Source organism: Marmota monax, unplaced genomic scaffold (assembly GCF_021218885.2).
Source record: "Marmota monax isolate L192 unplaced genomic scaffold, Marmota_monax_Labrador192_F-V1.1 WCK01_AAM20220418_F8-fsc00243, whole genome shotgun sequence".
Lineage (NCBI taxonomy): Eukaryota > Metazoa > Chordata > Mammalia > Rodentia > Sciuridae > Marmota > Marmota monax.
In genome coordinates, this window is record NW_026694604.1 from 567,369 (window position 1) to 587,004 (window position 19,636).

Consider the following 19,636-nt stretch of genomic DNA (forward strand, 5'->3'; position numbering starts at 1 on the left):
AATCTACAGTCACCAGATTTTCCTCCCCCACTTACATGACATTCATTTACAGAATGGTTTTCCTGAATGTCTAAAGATAGGAAGTATCCACACACACAATTGCTCCAAAGGGATTTTCAGAAAATGATTGTATTAGTTTTCTATTGCTTCTCTAATAAATTAGCACCCGCTTAGTGACTTAAAACACATTTAATATTGTGCAATTCTGTAGGTCAGAAGTTTAAAAGATCTACATTCCTTTCTGGAGGCTCCAGGGGAGAATCCATTCCCTGGTCTATTCCTGCTTTTAGAGGCCACCCACATCCTTTGGCTCAAGGTACCCTTCTTTCTTCCTTTAAAGCCATCGACTGCATCTCTCTGACCCATCTTATCTCCCTGTGACAGCAGCTGGGAAAGTTCTCTGCTTTTCAGGAGTCATGATTATACTGGATCCACCTAGTTAATGGACACTAGTTGCCCTTTTCATCCCTGTTGACCTTAATCACATCTGCAAAGTTTCTTTTGCTGGGGAAAGTAATATATATTCACAGGTTCCAGGGATTAGGACATGGACATCTTTGAGCAGGGGCCATTATTCTTCCTACCACAATGATCATCCATCTTTTAAAATTCACACCATTGTAAACCTGAAGGTTTTGTGGTCTGTTATCAATGATCTATTGTGATATCATGATGTCTTGAGTTAAGAGATAGAGTAGGGCAGGTTATGGAAGAACTGTAATTATGACATCATCATAGTTTTGCTGGTTGCAGTGGACTGTTTGCATGGTTTGTGGTGATTTTTACTTTTGTGGGTGGCAGCATTTTGGTGATTATCCCTATGTGGCCATATCACTTACCTTTAGAAATGCTTCTTTACAACCTGGAGAAGCTCAGGTCATTGAGCTTCACAATGACCCACTCAGAGTCTCCATGATCAAGGTCTTCAGTGTCTTTGGATTAGGGAATGAAATTTTATTACAACATTTAAACATGTTGAGGAGATGCTGAAGTCCTGGAGATATTATTTGATTGGAGCAGCAGCAGTTTTAGTCTTCTTTCTCTTGTGCTTTAGAGAGATGGCCTTTAGGTAGTTAGACAATAAGTTTGAGAGAAAAGAATAATGTAGCTATTTTTCATTCATAATGTCTCTACTAGATAAAACAACTTGGGACTTTCAACCTAAGTGAAAGCACTAGACGAATCTCCTCTTATTAAATTGTTTTACCTTTTAATTCACATTGACACTTTACCTTCAGTCCTATGTATAGATTATCCTGCGGATGCATTTGGAACTTTCCTGTAGCATCCGGCATCCTATAACAGTATTTGGTTGATGATAGATTTCTCTTGGAGGCCATCCAAGAGGTTGTTACTAAAGACCAAAGGAATCTCATTATAAAGTGATTTTGCTATAAAGTGGTCCCTTGGAATGGTCCCTAGAGATAGCAGGTCATTTATAGTTAAAAAAAAAAAAAAAATACACAGTGTCAAAAAATGTCACTAAGGGGTCCTTACCTCACACCTTTAGTTAAAATAAGTTCCAGATGAATCAAAGAGCTAAGTGTAATGGTTCAATTCCATAAAAAGCCTTTGAAAAAATATAAGTAGATGTTAATGTGATCTTGAATAGGAAGACCTTTGTGATTTCTGCTTTTGTAGATGTACCTTTATGTGAAAGTCATTTAAAAAGCCTGTAAACAAATGAAGCCACACTGGCATAATCTGACTTCATTTGGCATATTGTTTGGGTGAAAAGAGTCAGCTTTAGAGGGTTCTTTCCAATGTACCTGGAAAAAAGACTGTGGTGACTGCCTCGTTTATTTTAAAAAAAAAAAATCAAAATTTAAAGAAATTATCTTGAATAACTTCCTCACTTTTCTGTTTAAATATTCAAAAACCAGAAAAATAATACATTTTTATGTTTTAAAACAGAAGTGCAATTCTACTATACTTTGTTTTATATTCTGCTTTTATACTTAATAACATGAACTTCAGTATTAAAGAATGCAGAAATCTCAGTTTTGAGGTGAAATTGCCAATCTCAGGCTGAGGCCCAGTATAGGGAAGAGCACCAAGCCTTCCCTGCTGAGCAGAAGCTCAGCTGGGGGTCACTCCATTTCAGAGGAGTTGAAGAGGTGCTGCCCCCTAGCTGGGGTGTCAAGGAAGACTGTTCCCTGTGAAGCATCTCAGTGGAGGTACTGGGAGGTATTAGAAACACCAAGGAGGGCGTGTACTGCTGTCTACTAGCTACTGGGCACTGAAGAAGCTGAACATAGAAGCTGTAAACACTGATGGGTCCTGTCAAGAGAGAAAGCTCGGGGGCTGGGGTGTGGCCCAGCGAGAGCACAGGCTTAGCTTGGGGTTTTAGCCTCAGCAATCACCACCTTGGAGAGATAGCAGGTGGTGGTGGTGGTGGTAGAGAGGGGTGGTGGGGAGGGAGGCCCACCCTCAGACACACCGGGCCAGGAAACAAAAACCCTGGCAAAGGAAAAATATATTTAAGAGATCCACATAAGTATTCAGAGAACTCAGGAAAGGTGATTGTGGAGCTGAGAGACAAAGAATTTACATCCAGCTTCCTGTTTAGATATCTTTAGGGAAATACTTCAGGGAAGATCATTGTAAATACATCATTGCATATTATCTGAATGTTATATATATTATATACATTCCATAGACTTATGATTGATAAAGGGGCACAGTCTACTCTCAAGATGGATTTTGATCCGTAAATTGAACTTATCCTCCAATTACATAGTACTTCAGAGCTTCTAGTTCTTCACACTTCAGTTAGCCTTAGGTAACATTGTTCTTCTTAATTCTTACAAATCTGATAAATTTTAAAAAAACTATTTTTTTTGTACTTTAAAAAAATTAGCAGTGGTGTGAAAGCTTTTTTGTGTGTTCTAAAATTCTTGTGTATTTCCTATCTATATCCTTTGCTTATTTTGAAAATCATTTTAGTATAAGCTGTGTTATACTTAACTTTTTGTTTCTATGTTAATTATTATATCCCTTGTCTCATATATTGAGTTGTGTTATATGCCTGAGTGTACTTATGGACTTTACATTGCTTTCCTTTGATTTTTTTAGAGAGTTTAATTATTTTTCTCTTTGTTTCAGAACAGGATGCAGGCCTTGATGCGCTTTCCTCTATCATAAGTCGCCAAAAACAAATGGGTCAGGAAATTGGGAATGAATTGGATGAACAAAATGGTAAGGACTAGTTTGAGATTGATCATATTTGCATTTGTTATAAATACTATAGGCTTGATTTGTTGAAGGTTTCAAAAATATATAACAGGTAAAGTGGCTTAATGTCAATAGATTGTTAAGGCTTAATTCAATTGAGGGTGATTTGTGGCTGATTTTGACTGTAATTATAAAGTCCTGTGTAAGGAATTTGATTTTAAAAAATTCCCATTTCTCAATAATTATTTTACAAATTATTATTATTTTTTTGTGGGCAGGGTTATTGGAAATTTAACCGAAGGTCAGTTTTCCACTGAGCTACATTTCCAGCTCTTTTTTTATTTTGAGACAGCATCTCACTAATTGCTTAGGACCTTATCAAGTTGCTGAGGCTGGCCTTTAACTAGTGATCCTCCCATCTCAGCCTCCCAAGCTACTGGGATTACAGGCATGCACCATGTGCCTGGCTCAGTAGCTGCTTTTAAAAATATTTGTTTTATGATCATTTGTCCCAAGAGCTTTTCTTTCATGTAGAAATGTTATGAAATTACTCGGTGCTTGACACACTCTGATTCAAGACATAATTAGGCTTGAATGGGCCTCCTATTATCTACACACCCAGTGGAGTTTGGGCTTCTTTGACATAAATACCAGGTTGCAGGGCAAAAACAAAACAAAACAAACAAAAAAAACTGTTTAAGGATCTTTGTTCAGGACTTGATTTGACACATGAGATTTGAGAAAGATTAACTTGAAAACCACAACAGACTGGACTGGGAGAGACAGAGCTTTGAAACATGGATGGTACCTGAAAGACTCTTGCTTGGACTGTATAGTGGGAAGGGATATTATGGTTTTGTTGTAAGTTGTCTCTCAAAAGCTCCTGGGTTAATACAGGAATGATTAGAGGTGAAATGATTGGATTTTGAGAGCTGTAACCGACTCAGTCCATCCTAGTTTGAATGGACTGGGTGGTGTGATGTGGCGGAGGGAGGTGGGTCACTGGAGGCATGAAGGGTTCATCTTCCTGTGGTTGTCCTCCATCCCCCACTTCCTGACCACCATGAGATAAGCAGTGTTTTTTCACCACACCCTTCTATCATGATGTCCTGCCTCACCTTGGGTTCAGAGCAATGGACTTGGCCTGCCATGGACTCAACCTCTAAAACTCTGAGCCAAAAATAAACTTTTTCCTCCTTTAAGTTATTCTGTCAGATATTTGATCACAGTGTCACAAAGCTGACTAAAATGGATGAGAGCCTGAACAGGAGTCTTAGCAGTAGGAATGGAGAAGAAAGGATAGATGCGAGGGGCCGGCAGTGCTTTTACTGGGACTGACAGGGAAATTGAGAGGAGTCACTGTGAGTAAAGAGCATAAGACCAGTTTGAACATGTCCAATCAGAGATGCCAGTAAGAAGGCCAAATGGAAGTGTCGAGTTGACAGTTGGAGATATGGTACCAGAACTCAGGGAGAGGACAGGAAAAGGAAAAGATGGGAGAAACTTAGCATAGGGGTGGTACATGAGAGCATAACAGTGGACGAGCCTGTAGCGAAGCTAGCATTTACAGAAGCCCCCTGCTGTGTGCTAAGCACTGTCATCTGTGTCATTTCATTTAGTCTACACTACATCACGAAGGCAGTATCATCTTTGTTAGAGACAAAACTCAGAGCAGCTGAGAGCATCATAATGCCACATCCTCATAATGTCACATTTATAAGTGACAGGATTGAAATACTAACTCAGGTTTTCCAATTCTATTATGACTGACTTTTCTGTTACACCAGCCTCCTTTCAAGGAAGAAGAAGTAGAGGGAAAAATACAAAGAAAAAGGTTCTGAGGTCTTAGCTTTTGGTAATGGTACCATGATGGAATACCTTCCAAGGAAAGTTACCATCATGTATGAGCCAGCATTGAATTCCTGGTATGGGTGAAGTCTCACTGTGAAGGGAGGGTTGTACTTGTCAAAATTGTATAATGGGCACTTTTTTGGTTTTTTTTTTCTTGTTCCTAGGAAGAATGAGTTCATTTGTTCCCAGGTATTATTCCACTTGTCTATCACATCTATTTATTATCTATCACATAGAGATTATTAAAACAAATGGAGAAACACTGTATAATCCTGATAGTGGTTTTTCATAGTTTCAGTATAGAGAGGAAAACAATTTTGTCCTTTTCCTGACAGTGCAGTTTATGTATTTGCATATAATTCAGTTGTTGGCGAGTTCCTTGGTTGAAATAGTATTGGCAAGAAAATAAACTTCATAGAAAAATCTGCCAACATGAAGATATAGCTGAGCAGTAAAAGCTCTTGCCTTGCAGTTGTGAGACCTTGGGTTGGATCCCCAGAAATATTAAAAAAAAAAAAAAAAAAAAAAAAAGATCTGCCTATTTGGTGTAAAATTGTTCTTTATCCCAAAGAAATTTAGCCTGTTCAATGGGTCTGACTACAAAAGACTCTGGCCCCAAACTAGTGAAGCATGCCCAGCATGTGATGTGTGGACAGGAAGTTAAGAAAAGGAGGTATATTATTTGATGGGGAACTTACTAAAAATATGGTGAAATCACATTTTTCCAGCATAAGCAATCACATCAGCACATCTTTATCTTGTTTTTAGTTTATTGGTTATCATACTTTGCTGCAAATTAGAATCGCCTGGGGAGCTTTTTAAGACTTGAAACACCCGAGCTATAGCTTTGTTAGTTTTCTATTGCTGCTATATAACAAAGAGTTAGTGGCTTAAAATAACAGCTCCATCGGTCACAGGCTCTGTCATGGCCTAACTTGGTTAAAACCACGATGTTGGCAAGGCCATGTTCCTTTCTGGAGGCTCTAGGAGAGAATCCATTTCTTGCCTTTTCCAGCTTCTAGAGGCTACCCACATTCCTTGGCTCATGACCTCCTCTTCCATCCTCAAAGCCAACAACAGTAGCTTGAGTTCTTCTCATAATTCGTCACTTCTGCTCATGCTGCCTCCCTGTTGTGCTTTTAAGAACCCTTCTGATTATGTGGGGCCCACCCAGTGTAATTTCTCCACTCACAGGTCATTTGATTAGCCGCCTTAATTCTACCTGCAGTCTGGATGCCACGTTGCCATGTGATCTCACATAATCACAGGTTTCAAGGACAAAGACATGTGCATCTTTGGGGAGCCATTATTCTGTCTCCCATAGTACTTTATACCAAGTAAATTAGAATCTTCAGGACCGGGGCCCAAGCAGCAGTACTTTTTAAAGCTCCTCAGATTGATTTCAATATGCTGCGAAGCTGGAGAACCAGTCCTTATTGAATATGCCGAGAATAGTTCTAGCCCTGTCTTCCTCTGCGTCTCCCTGATCTGCATCTTCATTTGAGACCCGAGTGGGTATGTGTGTACATAGACAAACATGAGGTATTTTTCCCTTAGCTGCCAACATAAGCTGGGTTTTCTCTGTGGTGGCCTCCCAGGGAGACGACAGTTAAGCTAGTGGTTTTCTAATGTGCACATTTTCTTCTCAGAGATAGGGCAGAGTCAGCCATTTTCTCTCACAGGAACTGAGAGAAAGACTCTCTGAGGATAAAAAATTATATTCCTGCCAGGACAACAGTCAGCCTCCATTCGTTTTGTTAAAGTGAACAAAGGCCGTTATATCCATAGGTGGTAAGTGTAGAATTGCAGCCCCATCTGGATCTTTATTGTGATCTGAGTGTGTCATAAGTCAGGGGTACTGGAAAAAGATACCACTTTTGTTGTAAATATCTCCATATGATTTACTGAACTACTGAATTATTCTTTTGGTTCTCATTAAATGAGAGAAACAATAGGCCGGGATAATGGCCAGCCAGGCCATTTTGGAATCAAGTATCAAAACCTTACTAACAAAATCATTGTACTTAGAACATAACCACAAAACCAAAGGGTCGAATTAGCTTCAATTTAGAAATTCTGTTTTCAGTCTTCTCATAGAGAGTTAAAGAGAGCCTGACCCACACCAGTCATTACCCTGTTCATATGCCAGTGACCAGGCCTAATGAGGAGAGGATTAGCAGTGAAGCGAAAATCCCGGGGCTGGGACACCCAAACCAATGTACACTGGCCAAGGAGGAATGGCAGGAGGGAAGGGCATTGAGCCAGTGAGATCCCCCTCATGGAACCATCGAGTTTGTGCGCTTCAGCTCAAGGTGAACTGTGAGAATTGGTGGGCACAAGGGGTTGTGACAGACCACCCAGAGGCTGTTCCCAAACCAATAGCTATAGTGCTGGTTTATTGAGAAATTCTTTACGGTTCATGCTCAAAAAGACAGACTTTTTAAAAACATGAAAGCAGGAAAATGAATGGGGTTGACTTGACCAAAGTCGATGCTCTGAGACCTAGTTTTGGCATTGGCCGAACCTCAACAGCAGCACCACACAGAACTGTAGAGGCACGGTTCTGAGGGTGAGATGGCACAGAGAGCAAGTCTTTCCTAGCATGTGAGGGTCTTCATTATTCTCTCAGCTGCTCGGATATCTCCAGTTGGCCGGTCCTTTTGATGTTTCTCTGCTAGTCTGTGATCATGTCCTTGCTTTCTGCAAGAATAAGATGTCTTCAAGAGTCCGTGGCTCCCTTTACAAGGAAATGGTGTGTAGAACCAGAATTTCTGTGCAGACTGGCCCATTGCCACAGGGGTGTCCTTGCCTTTCAAGCTCTTTGTCATTATATCATCATGATTTTTTTTTTTTTTTTTTAGTACTGGAAATTGAACCTAAAGTGCTTTACCACTGAGCTATGTCCCCACCCGCCTTTTTAAAAAATTTTGAGACTGGGTCTTGCTAAGTTCTTCAGGCTGGACTTGAACTTGCAGTCCTCCTGCCTCTGCTTTCTAAGTCCCTGGGATTACAGGCATGTGCCACCATACCCGGCTTGTGTGTGTGTGTGTGTGTGTGTGTGTGTGTGTGTGTGTGAGAGAGAGAGAGAGAGAGAGACAGACAAACACACACTTAGACACTGGCTCTCATTGTGTTGCCTAGGCTAACTTCAAACATACAAGCAGTCCTCCTGCCTCAGCCTCCTGAGTAGCATGCATGTGACCTATTTTCCCTTCTCTCTGAAATATTTTAGGATCTTTTATTTACTATCAATGTCTTGAAATTTTGTCAACATGCCTTGATATAGGTACATTTTTATTTATTGTGTTAGGTGCTTGAGGTCCCCTTATAATCTAGAAGTTTCATTCTGGAAAATTCTCTTGTTTCCTTTCTCCTATTTTTCTCTTTTCTCTATTTTCTCTTATTGGTCAGATTTAGACCTCCTAGATTAATTCTCTAAGTCTCTTATTTTTTCTCTTGCTTGTTGTCCATTTCACTTCTTGATTTACTTTCTGATTTTAACAGCAGAAAACAATATACAGACAGTTGTTTTCCCCCCCCCCCCCCCCCCCCCCCGGCCTGGTGCTGGGAATTGAATTTGGGGCTTCATGTATGCTAGCAAGTGCTTTATCACTGAGCTGCACCTCCACCTTTAGTTAAGTTTTTATTTATTAAATGGAATGTGTGCACATACACATACGTTGCAGGCCAGGCCTTGTGTCCCCCTACCCCTGAATGCCCCCATTATCTGCTCAGTTACTGCTTCCTTGTTCAACCTTGGTGAGTCACCAAATCCTATCATTAGAATTTTTCCACTGCTGTCCTTCACCACCAGCCTGTTCTGGGCCACTGTCACCTTTTACTTGAATTACTGCAACAGCCGGACTCCTTGCCTCTTGTCTTTATTTTCTAACTTTCCTGTACCTTATCTCAGAAAATTCGTTTTGGACCATAGACTAGTGTTACCAATTTTTCTTTTTCTTTTTTTTTGGTATCAGGGATTGAACCTAGGGGCATATAACCACTGAGCCACATCTCCAGATCTTCTTGGTATTTTATTGAGAGACAGGGTCTCACTGAGTTGCTTAGGGCCTTGGTAAGTTGCTAAGGCTGACTTTGATCTTGTGATCCTCCTGCCTCAGCCTCTGGAACTGCTGGGATTACAGGTGTGCACCACTGCACCCAGCTCACGTTATCAGGTTTGGGTGGCACCCTGCTTTTACTCTGGAAAAGTCCACATTTGTTCCCCATGGATTAGTCACTGCATTCCCCACCACAGGGATTGTACACCCCACCACACTGGCCCACTTCAAGTCTTTCAGTGGTATCGGTGTGTTAGGCTTGGCCTCTGATGCTGTGTGGAGGTTTCATCCATCCATAGGGACCCTTCTGCCCATTCCTGTTTCCTGCCCTGCTGCTCTCCTTTCCTTCCCCACACCAGCCAATAATGTCTTGCCTTGGCTGGAGCTGACTCGTTCTTTTAAGTTCAGTTTAGGTTAGGGCATTGTTTTCTTTGGGAGCTCTTCCCCTGCCACAAGCTCCCCTAGCACTTTGTTTTTCCATGGTTAGAGCTTTTGTCGCTTGTCCTTAGCTGTGCTGCAAGCTCCTAGAGGCCAGGCTTTCCCTTTTATTCTCAGTTGCATCTGCAGTGCCAGCTCACATGGCGGGTAGTGTTTGATTATACTTGTTAAATTAATGAACACGAATAAGACTTCACAGACTGAATCTTACAGGTTTTTGTAGACATCAGTGAACATGAAAGTATTTACTATGTATTTGCCAAGTTTAATTAGACCAATTTGTTAGGCATTTATTTTTACAAAAGGAACTACCGCTTATGATACAGCAATTCAGCTCCACTGTATTGATCTTTTTTTTTGGGGGGGGTGCTGGGGATTAAATTCAGGGGCACTTGCCCACCAAGCCACATCCACAGCCCTGTTTTGAATTTTATTTAGAAAGAGGGTCTGAGTTGCTCAGCACCTTGCTTTTGCTGAGGCTGGCTTTGAACTCACCATACTCCTGTCTGAGCCTCCTAAGCTGCTGGGATTATGGGTGTGTGTCACTGCACCTAGCTCCTTTTTAGTTTTTACTTTGAGACGAGGTCTCACTAAATTGCTGAGGCTGGCCTTAAACTTGTAATCCTCCTGTTCCAGCCTCCCAAGTTGTTGCGATTACAGGCATGGGCCATTCCATCCTGGCTAGAGATGTCTTAGTAGAGGAGGTCAGTCTCTTATTTTTGCCTAAAAGAACTTAACATCCCTATTCTGCCTGTGCCCGCATCCTGGATTATTGAAATTTTACTATTTTCTTAAAGGTAAGAGACATTTATGAGGCATAATAGTCCCGGGTGAGCCTCTCTTTTCTCGTGTTAATCCGTTTTTTGGCTCAGGTTTCAGAGATTTTAGTCTATGGTTGGCTGGCTCCAAGGCAGAAACATCATGGTGGAAGAGCATAGTAGAGGAAAGCTGCACAGCTCATGACAGCCACAATTCAAAAAGGAAGAGAGGAAGGGGCCAGAGCTAAGATGTAGTCCCCAAGAACATGCCCCAGTGACCTACTTCCTCCAACCATGCCCCCACCTGCTTGCAGTTTCTACCACCTCCCAGCAGTCCATTTAAATTATTAATCCATTAAATGGATTGATATGCTGGTGAAGTTGTAGCCCTCATGATCCAATTGTGTCCTAAAAGCCCCACCTCTGGACATTGCTGCCTTGTGGACAAATCCTTCAACACATGTGACTTAGGGGACATTCCAGACCCCAAAGATAACATTCTTGCTCCTCTCTGGATCTCCTATAAGAGTGTGTACACACACAAAAAACAAAAAACAAAAAACCAAAACCAAAAAAAAAAAAACAAAAACAAAAACCATCACCAATACTGGGATTGAGGAGACCAGTGTGTCCTTTGAAAAATTCTTCTCTTTAACACAAAATGATCCAATTTTACATATACATCACTGAATTGCCATTCATCGATTAGTTGAATTTTCATGTTGAAAATGGAGAAAAATAATGTGGTAGGTTATATAATAAGCCTCCCCAAAGTTACCCACATTTTGATCTCTGGAATCTGTGAATGTTACCTTATATGGCAAAAGGAATTTTGCAGTTGTGTAAAGTCAAGGCTACCAAGATGGGGAGATTATCCCTGATTATCCAGGTGAGCCCCACATGCAATCACAGATGTCCTTATAAAAGGTGTTGCTCTGTTGTAGGGTGCTTGCCTAGCATATGCAAAGCCCTGTATTTGATCCCTAGCACCTGCAAAAAACAAAAACAAAAAACAGAGAATTGAAGGTTTGACATAGAATAATAAAACAATATAATAACAGAAGCAAACCCTCCTGGATTTGAAGATAGAGGAAGGAGCCACAGACTAAGATAAAAGGAATAAAGCTCTAGAAGCCAGAAAATGGGTTTTCCTCTAAGCCCCTGGAGGGACACCTTGATTTCAGTCCAGTGAAATTGGTTTCACATTTTTTTTTTCTAGAACTGTGTGTTGCTTTAAATTGCTAAATTTGGGATACTTTGTTATAGCAGGAACAGGAAACTAATGGTAGTAATCTCAATGTCTTTTTGTCAGTTGTCAGTGAATTCAGATTAACCACCCTTATGCTAAAAAAAATGTATTTGGAGTTACCATGTGTCTCTAGCTCTCTTAGCTCTTGAGCTGGCTTCACAAGAGGAGGCTTACATTGCTAGTAACCAATTCAGCCTCTATCCCAAGTCTCTCAAGCTGTTTGCTTAGCTCTTTGACAGAATTAGTCTTACACAGGAAAATCTTATGTGGGCAGTTTGGTGAAGAATCCTCTTTGTGTATTACCCAATATCAGAATCTCCCAAAGCATGCTAGGCAAGAGTATTTTAGGTCAGATGGAGAGAAACATCTAACATTTTAATAGTTGTATATTTTATTGTGGGTGAGAAATAAAAATGAGTAGCATTTAAAACCTATGATTTCACAGCATTATAAAATTTTCTAATTCAGTTAGCTTGTATATGTCATAAAAAGAACAGTGAATTAATATAAAGAAAAGCATTAAGCATATATGGTGCAGATGAAATATCAATATGGCAAAAAATTTGAAGGTGGTATTTCAAGTGCTGAAGTTTGGGAAACATGGCTATAGGAAGATTCTTTTTTGTTAAAATCTAGGTTGCTTTAGAGCCCTTACTTGCTTTTTGTCCCCGTCCTGCTGTAGTGACTTGTGGCTTAATTCAAGCAGCTTTCCACTTGGCCCTCCTGCTGCTGTGATCACATGTTAGATGAGTGGAGGGTTAGAGGAGCTGAAGAAATGGTGCCCAGGTTGCTTACCACGGACCTGCTGAATTGAATTAGACAAAAAATACACGAGTGTGAAGAGGTGGCTCTGGCAGGAACAATGTTATGCTGCTTACCCAGAACTTAAGTATGTTAACTTTTTGAAGAAAGCAAGATCATTAGGAACTGCTTCTTTAAACATGAATGAATTTGAAGTGGAGGGACTGCTGTTTCTGCTTGGCAGGTGGGATGTGAGGAGGGAAACCTCCCACCCTGATCCATTGCTCAGAGCTTTAGCCTGGTGACAACTTCTCATTGCCCTAGACACATTATGAGTCAAGCTGGCCTTTATGCATTGTCCTGGTTCAAGAACCCAACCTTCCCCTTCTCAAATTTGGGATATGGAAAAATATCATTGTCAGGTGGGGAAATGGTTTTCTCTAAGTGGCTATGCTGGTCTAATTTCAGGTTTCCTTTAATGAGATTCATTCAGTGCTCCGGGGATTAATGGAGTCTGCTTTTCATTCATAAATAAATTTGCAGGTTGCTTAGTCTCAGAGAATCTTGGGCTGGAAAGGAGTTCATGAGGTCATTCCCTTGCCCTACCCCCTGCCATCTTTTCTGCAAGAACTTCTACCTAGTCATTCCTGACTCTCATCTGTTCTTTCTTCTAAGATCTTCCCAGAAGGCATGGTAAATTCTCTTGATGTGTGAAATCAGTAGCAGCAATGACAGCTTACCTTTCTTCTGTCCACATTTGTCCATATGTTCAAACATTTTGCCGACTAACTCCATAGCTGTCCTTTGTCTAGATTTAATAAATTTGTTCCCTTGCTGATAAGAAAAGGCCTTATTCTAGTAAGCTCTTTTTCCTAAATCCAAAGTAATGTTTTGTTTTTTTTTTCCTTCTTAGCACATTCTCCAAATTGTACATTCATTAAGCAGATACTGAATGCCTGTTAAGTGCTAAGCACTAGACTAGAACCCACATTGACAGCTATGGCAAAAAAAAAAACATGGCTCCCACCCTCATGGAGTCTTTGGTCTCATGAGGGAGGCAGTTGAGACAGATTCTACATAGATATGCCATTGGTGGTTGGACTGTAGTAAGTAGCAGGGTGCAACTAGAACATATGACAGGAGAATCTGGCATGGTTTGAGGGTGAGGAAAGCCTTCCTTGGGGAAGTGATATTTAAGTGGAGATTTAGAAGTATAAACAAGGTGGCTGGAGGTAGAGTTCAGTGGTGGAGCTTGTGCTTATTAGCACACACAATGCACAGGTTTGATTCCCAACACCCCAACATAACTCCTATTTATCATTTATTTATTCATTTATCTGTATGAAAAGCAAAGGACAGTCCATTTCAAACAGAGGAAACAGCATATGCAAAGTCTCTTGTTTGCAAAGGAGCATACATTGTCAAGAAAGTTGGGAGAATGCCAGTCAGTGTACCAGAATGCAGAGAGCAGGGGGAGGAGATGGGAAAGGTGAGTCTGCCCAGAGGGGAGTCAGGGCTCAGGGGGTATGTGTGACCATCGACCTGCGTCACATAATAAGGCCAGTGGTTTCAGTTATGGAAAATTACTCATTTGCTACTTATCAATTCTGTGATTATATCTGTATTATTTTATACTTAAAATGAGGGAGATATAATTCTCCAATACATATACTTTATGTATTATGCATTTTAATATATAATTATATATTATGCATATTAGCATATAATATACTTACATAATTTCATCTTCACACCTCTATCTAAATGTTTAAACATTAAATAAATTTAATATTTTAACATTTAAAATGCTACATATAAGTAGCATTTTTTTCATTGTTCCATAGTAAGTAATGTTAAGCTGTTTAGCCAATTTTTAGGAGCAAGGGATAACCACATTGGCAATGGGTATGTTCCATTTAACAAATATTTACCAGGTACCAGCTTTATGTGTGACTGACCCTTGATATAGTGAAAAACAGCAACAAAATCTAAAACAAGCTCACATCTTTTACTATTCTTACAATCTATCTGGCAGAAATGGATATTAAGCAAATACATCTCAAAAAAAGGTAGTTTATCAAATTGTGAGACGTACTATCCAGGAAAAGAAGGTGGTTATGGGGAGGGATGACTGAGAAAGTCTGATTTTGAATGGTGGGGAGGAGGTTTTGGCTTTGGGAATGGGCCAAAAGTTAGCCAATAAAGAGAGATCATAGTGAAGCTTTCTAGGGAGATGGGACATCTCGTATGAAATCTTGGAGGCTGGAGAGAACTTGTAAGTTTCAGACATCAAGATTTTTTTTGTGTCTGGGAAATAGTGTGTAATGAATAAAATCTAACAAGATGAGGTTGTACAGGGGTTATATTTTCCTAGGGAGGATTCTGGGTGTTTTAGCTACAATTAGCAGCTTAGTCAGGAAATAGTAATTTTAAACAGAACTAGGGTTCCATACTAATTTATACTATTTCTTTTACTATTTATACTATTTCTTTATACCAAGGACTGTAAATCCTCCTTCAAAAAGCACTTCTATCCCCTATAAATATTTATATTTAGTGATTTTTATTTTAATTAAGTTTATTATATTTTATAATTGCAACTGATTTTTTTCTTTATCTCATTGTTTCTAAATTTCTAAATATATACGTTTTAAAACCATCTATTAGTCAGCTTTCTGTGACTATAACAAGATGCCTGAGATGGTCAACCTATAAAAAGAAAGGGTTTATTTTGATTTACAATTTTGGAAGGTCCAGTCCAATCCTTTGGCTTTGGGCCTGTAGCTAGGCAGCACCTCATGGTGGGAGTATATGGTGGAACAAAAACACTTACCTCGCAATCTAGAGAGCAAAAAGAGAAAAAGGAAGCGACTGAGGTCCCATAATCCCCTTTGGGGACATACCCTAAACAACCTAAGTGCCTCTGCTAGGGTCTACTTCTTAAAGGCTCTACCACCTCTACATACTGCCACCCTGGGGGACAGTCAAGATCCCAACCATAACATCATCTTTTTATTGTTAATTGTGTCATGGAGTCGCAGAGGGATCAGGGAATTGTGTTCTGTATGATACCATTTCTTTTGAATTTGTTAAGATGTCCTCTGAGGCTTAGTAACAACTCTGAGTTATAACTGCTCCACGTGTGGCTGAAGAGGATGTCTATCTTTAGTCTGGTAGACAGGGTTTTATGACACCTGTTAGAGCAGGCTTGTTACTCATGTGCACATTTCACATGTCTTTACGGCCTCTGTTTCTGTCAGTCCCTGAAAGGGATGTGGTAAAGTCTCCTTCAGTGTTTGTGAATGTAGCAGCTTTTCCATGTGATTGGATCATGTTTTTGTTTTATAAATTTGAAGGAAAAGTTATTAGGCATATGTATAGACTTTTAAGTTTATGAGTTAGGGACATGTAAAGGTTATTGTGTATGTGTATAGTTATATTTGTTAAATCTTTTTGTTCATTATATAAATGTCTTTCGGTTTGTTCATCTGATATTACTATATAGACTTTCTTTTGGTTACTTGTACTTAGAACCAATTCTCCAAGTTGCTGTCTAGGACCTTTATGTTCTTAAAAATTATTGAGAATTCCCAAGACCTTTTGTTTGTTTGGATTATATCTGTTGATACTTACTGCATTTAAAGTTGAAAGAAATGTAAAAGTATTTATTAATTAGTTTTTAAATAGTAGGCCATTATGTTAATATAAATAATTTCATGAAAAATAGCTATAATTTCCAAAACAAAAAATTAGAGGAGTCACATTGTTCTACATTTTTTTTCAGACCTCTCTTATGTCTAGTTTAATAAAAGACAGCTGGATTCTTGTATCTGTTTCTGTATTCAATCTATTGTTATATGTCATTTTGGATGATGTAGACAACATACATATCACACATATTTGTAGTTGAAAAAAAGGAATATTTTAATAACCTTTCCAGATATTGTAATTTTTCTTCTTTGATGCTATACCAAAATTTAACAAGTAGTAGTTTCTTAAAAGGTTAGTTGCAGTGTGGAATATGAAACCATACCAATTCATTTTTTTATACTGTGTTCCATTACATTCTATTGGTCTGTCTCACTTCAAATGTGTGTTTTACCCATGCATGATTTTGTAACATCATGCATCGATCATTGGAAAATATTGGTTCACTGATTTAAACAGATCTTCCAAATCTGGACACATTTCATTATATGCTATTTTTAAAATCACATTTAATATGACCACTGATCTCATCAGGAAAGTCTTAAGTATTGAGAAGCTTTCAAGCCCTGTGGTGGCAGATAGAAGTTTTCCAAGATTCTAATTTCCACTTGAAAATTTAATTTTTATTAGCACCAACCAACACTGTTGGTCATTTTCCTTCAAAGTGACATGCTTACTTCACTCATTTTCAAGGAAACGCCTGCCAAATAACTAAGCTTTTTAACTTTCCAAATGTTGTTGCTGATGTCTTCTCTTCCATCTTTTTTGTCTGTTGTGTCTCAAAAATAAAAATCACCACGTCATTATTTTCATGGGGTTTCTGGGAAGGGCAGAAACCAGTGAAGGAATTTATTCAGCCTCACATCTCTAGCCAGAAGTGCGTTATCCAGATCACTTATTCTTCTTTCATAGTGCCCCTGACTTGCCTTACAGATTCTGTTCCTTTTTGGATCTTATTGAGAATTTTAAACGTTTCAAACTCTTTGTGATTGTCTTATAAAGTTCTTTGAGATTAACTTTCCCTTCATTGCTTTTACTTTACTTCTTTTATGGTGAATCTTGTGTGTTTGTAATTTTTCTGTGTGTGAGTTTATCATTCTGTCTTTTGTGTATTGTATTTCCTGTATTATTTTCTTTAGAAGGTCCCACAGTGGTTCTTGGATCATAGAATCATTTATATGATATTGTTTTATGGCTACTACTGCTACCATCTTATTGGGACCATTGGTTGCAGATAAGTTTAATAGATAAACTTTAATTTTGGCTTTGATGAGAATTTGGTTGCTTAGCTTCATAGAGCACTGGCCATGACAGCTTTTTTTTTTTTTAACCTGAATAGCTAGCTGTACGGGTTTGCAAGTCATATATTCTCTTGTTTTAGTGAGTATTCCCTCCTGTCCCCCACACTTTTTCATCTAGAAAAGGAGTTGAGAAATTTTTTTTGGAATATTAGGTTTGCTGTTGTAACAAATAGCCAGCTCCTAAATATAAGTGGCTTAAATCAACAGACTTTTAAAGAAGTCTCTAAATATATTTCCATTGTAGTTCAGTGTTGGACATAATTACTTAAGATCTCTGATAGAACAAGTACCGTTTCAAGCATTGCCGGGCACTTGTACTCTGGGGTCTTGTCCCTGCTGTTAAACGCTCAGGCTTCGAAGTAACAAGTCAATTTAATTCCCACCTCAGCACTCACAACTCAGCAGGAGCTCCATCCAACCACTAGGAGGTATAATCCTACCTAATGTTTGGATTGGGGAAGAGGGACTGAAAATACTTGTTGAATGGTATGAACAAATATCATGATGGTAATGTTTTTGGGTTGAGATCTAACCTGCCTCTGATATTTACTAACCAGTACCTCGTCAAGGTTTCTATAACCCTAACTTTCTCATCTGTAAAGTGGGGCTACCTAGAACCTATTTTATACTGATGTGAATATGAAGGAGGTTAATATGTGTGATGCCCACATGGTAAGCCCACTGAAGGTGTTTTTTATTACTAACTAATTAAAAATGGTGTAGTTTATGGTTAAAATGGTAGACTGAGCTAGTCATTGAGCCCCCCCTACTCCCTTTTCCAAACATGGATCAAAAGAGAAAACTTATAACCAATATAAATGTCTTAATTGACTTTAATTAACAATTCTAGAATCGGGCAGCCCTCCTAACCAGAATAAACTGATAGAACTCTGGGGCTGCAATGTATCAGGCAGCACTTACGGATAGAAAAATGGGAGTGAGCATAGTTGTTTGCTTTATTTGAATCTATTGCCTGCCTATGAGTGACTAAAGTTCAGCTGCTATAACTAGCCCCCATTTGTTACATGAGAAATTCCTGACTAAGTCAGTTTCATTTAGTAAGAATTGTTCCATGTTGGTTTGGTCTGTTGGGCTCAGTACAGGAGCCTAGCCCAAATCAATGGCCTCCTACAAATTTTATTTAACACATAAAAATGCTAGATAAAACATTTTTAAAAGCTGTTTTCAAATTCATAGCTGATCTTGAAAGCAACAAAAGAAGTTCTCCAACTACCATAAACGAAGCTGCTACTCCATGCTGGTGGCTAGGTGGGAGCCATGTGGCCTCAGAGGTAACAGAGCCTGACATGGACCTTAGGGCCTGGTGTTTCCACACCCCACGCAGGGATGAGATTGAGGATTGGGTTCCTACGCCTCGGAAGCAGCTGGAAGTGAGCTTTCCAGAGAAAGCTAGAAGCTGGGAAATGGCAGTTTTATGGGAAAACTAATTTCCCCCTTCCCCACCCAAGAATGGGATACTCCAACCACCCACCTTGGGCCACCACATTTTTAACATGCATACCTAAGTTTATATTTTTCTAACAAAGTCTAAAGCAAATGTCTCTGAATAAATCAAGTTTAGAATTCTTAAACCTTCCTTTAGACTCCTCATCTTTCATGTTGTTTTAAACCAAAGCCTCCTTTTTTTCTTTAGTGGTATTTTATGTAGATTTACTGACATTTTACTGACTCCTATTATAATTGCTGTATCCCTTCTGTTCCTCATCTCTTCAAATGGAATTTTTTTTTTTTTTTTTTTTTTGGTAGTACTAGGAATTGAACCCAAGGGTGCCATACCACTGAGCTACATCTCTAGCTCTTTTTATTTTAAGGCAGGGTTTCACTAATTTGCCCAGACTGGCTTTGAACTTGCAGTCCTGCTGCCTTAGCTTCCTGAGTTTCTGGAATTAGAGGTGTGTGCCACCACACATGGCTGGATTTCTTTCTTTTTTTAATTTGAAGGAACTATAGTTTTAAATACCAAGAAGTTTTAATACTCTTGATTGCTTTTTTCTATGGAAATGTGTTTTTAAGGTGGCAAACTCGTCTTTGATTAATACTAGTTAGAATCTATGTACGTTATTTCTGTTTCCTTGAGGTGAGTTTTGGTTGTTAATCACAGTTTTTCTCTTTCATGCTGTTATGGGGTGAATTATGTTCCCCTTACAAGTTCATATGTTGACGTTCTTCAGAATGTGACTGCATTTGGAGAGAGGGTCTCTAAGGAAGTCAAAGTGAGGCCATTAGGGTGTGCACCATATGACTAGCATCTTTTAAAAGAAAAAGAAATTAGGGCTGTGGCTTAGTGGTAAAGTGTTTGCCTCTCATGTGTGAGGCACTGGGTTGGATTCTCAG

General features: G+C 39.2%; 1 protein-coding gene across 1 annotated transcript in view; it reads left to right on the forward strand.

The window, feature by feature from the left end:
- Positions 1–19,636, forward strand: part of Stx8 (syntaxin 8) — a 258,115-nt gene that overhangs the window by 50,691 nt on the left and 187,788 nt on the right. The window contains exon 6 of the mRNA XM_046422179.2: positions 3,106–3,198. Coding sequence (XP_046278135.1) covers positions 3,106–3,198 — 93 coding nt within the window. The remainder of the gene's footprint in view (positions 1–3,105; positions 3,199–19,636) is intronic.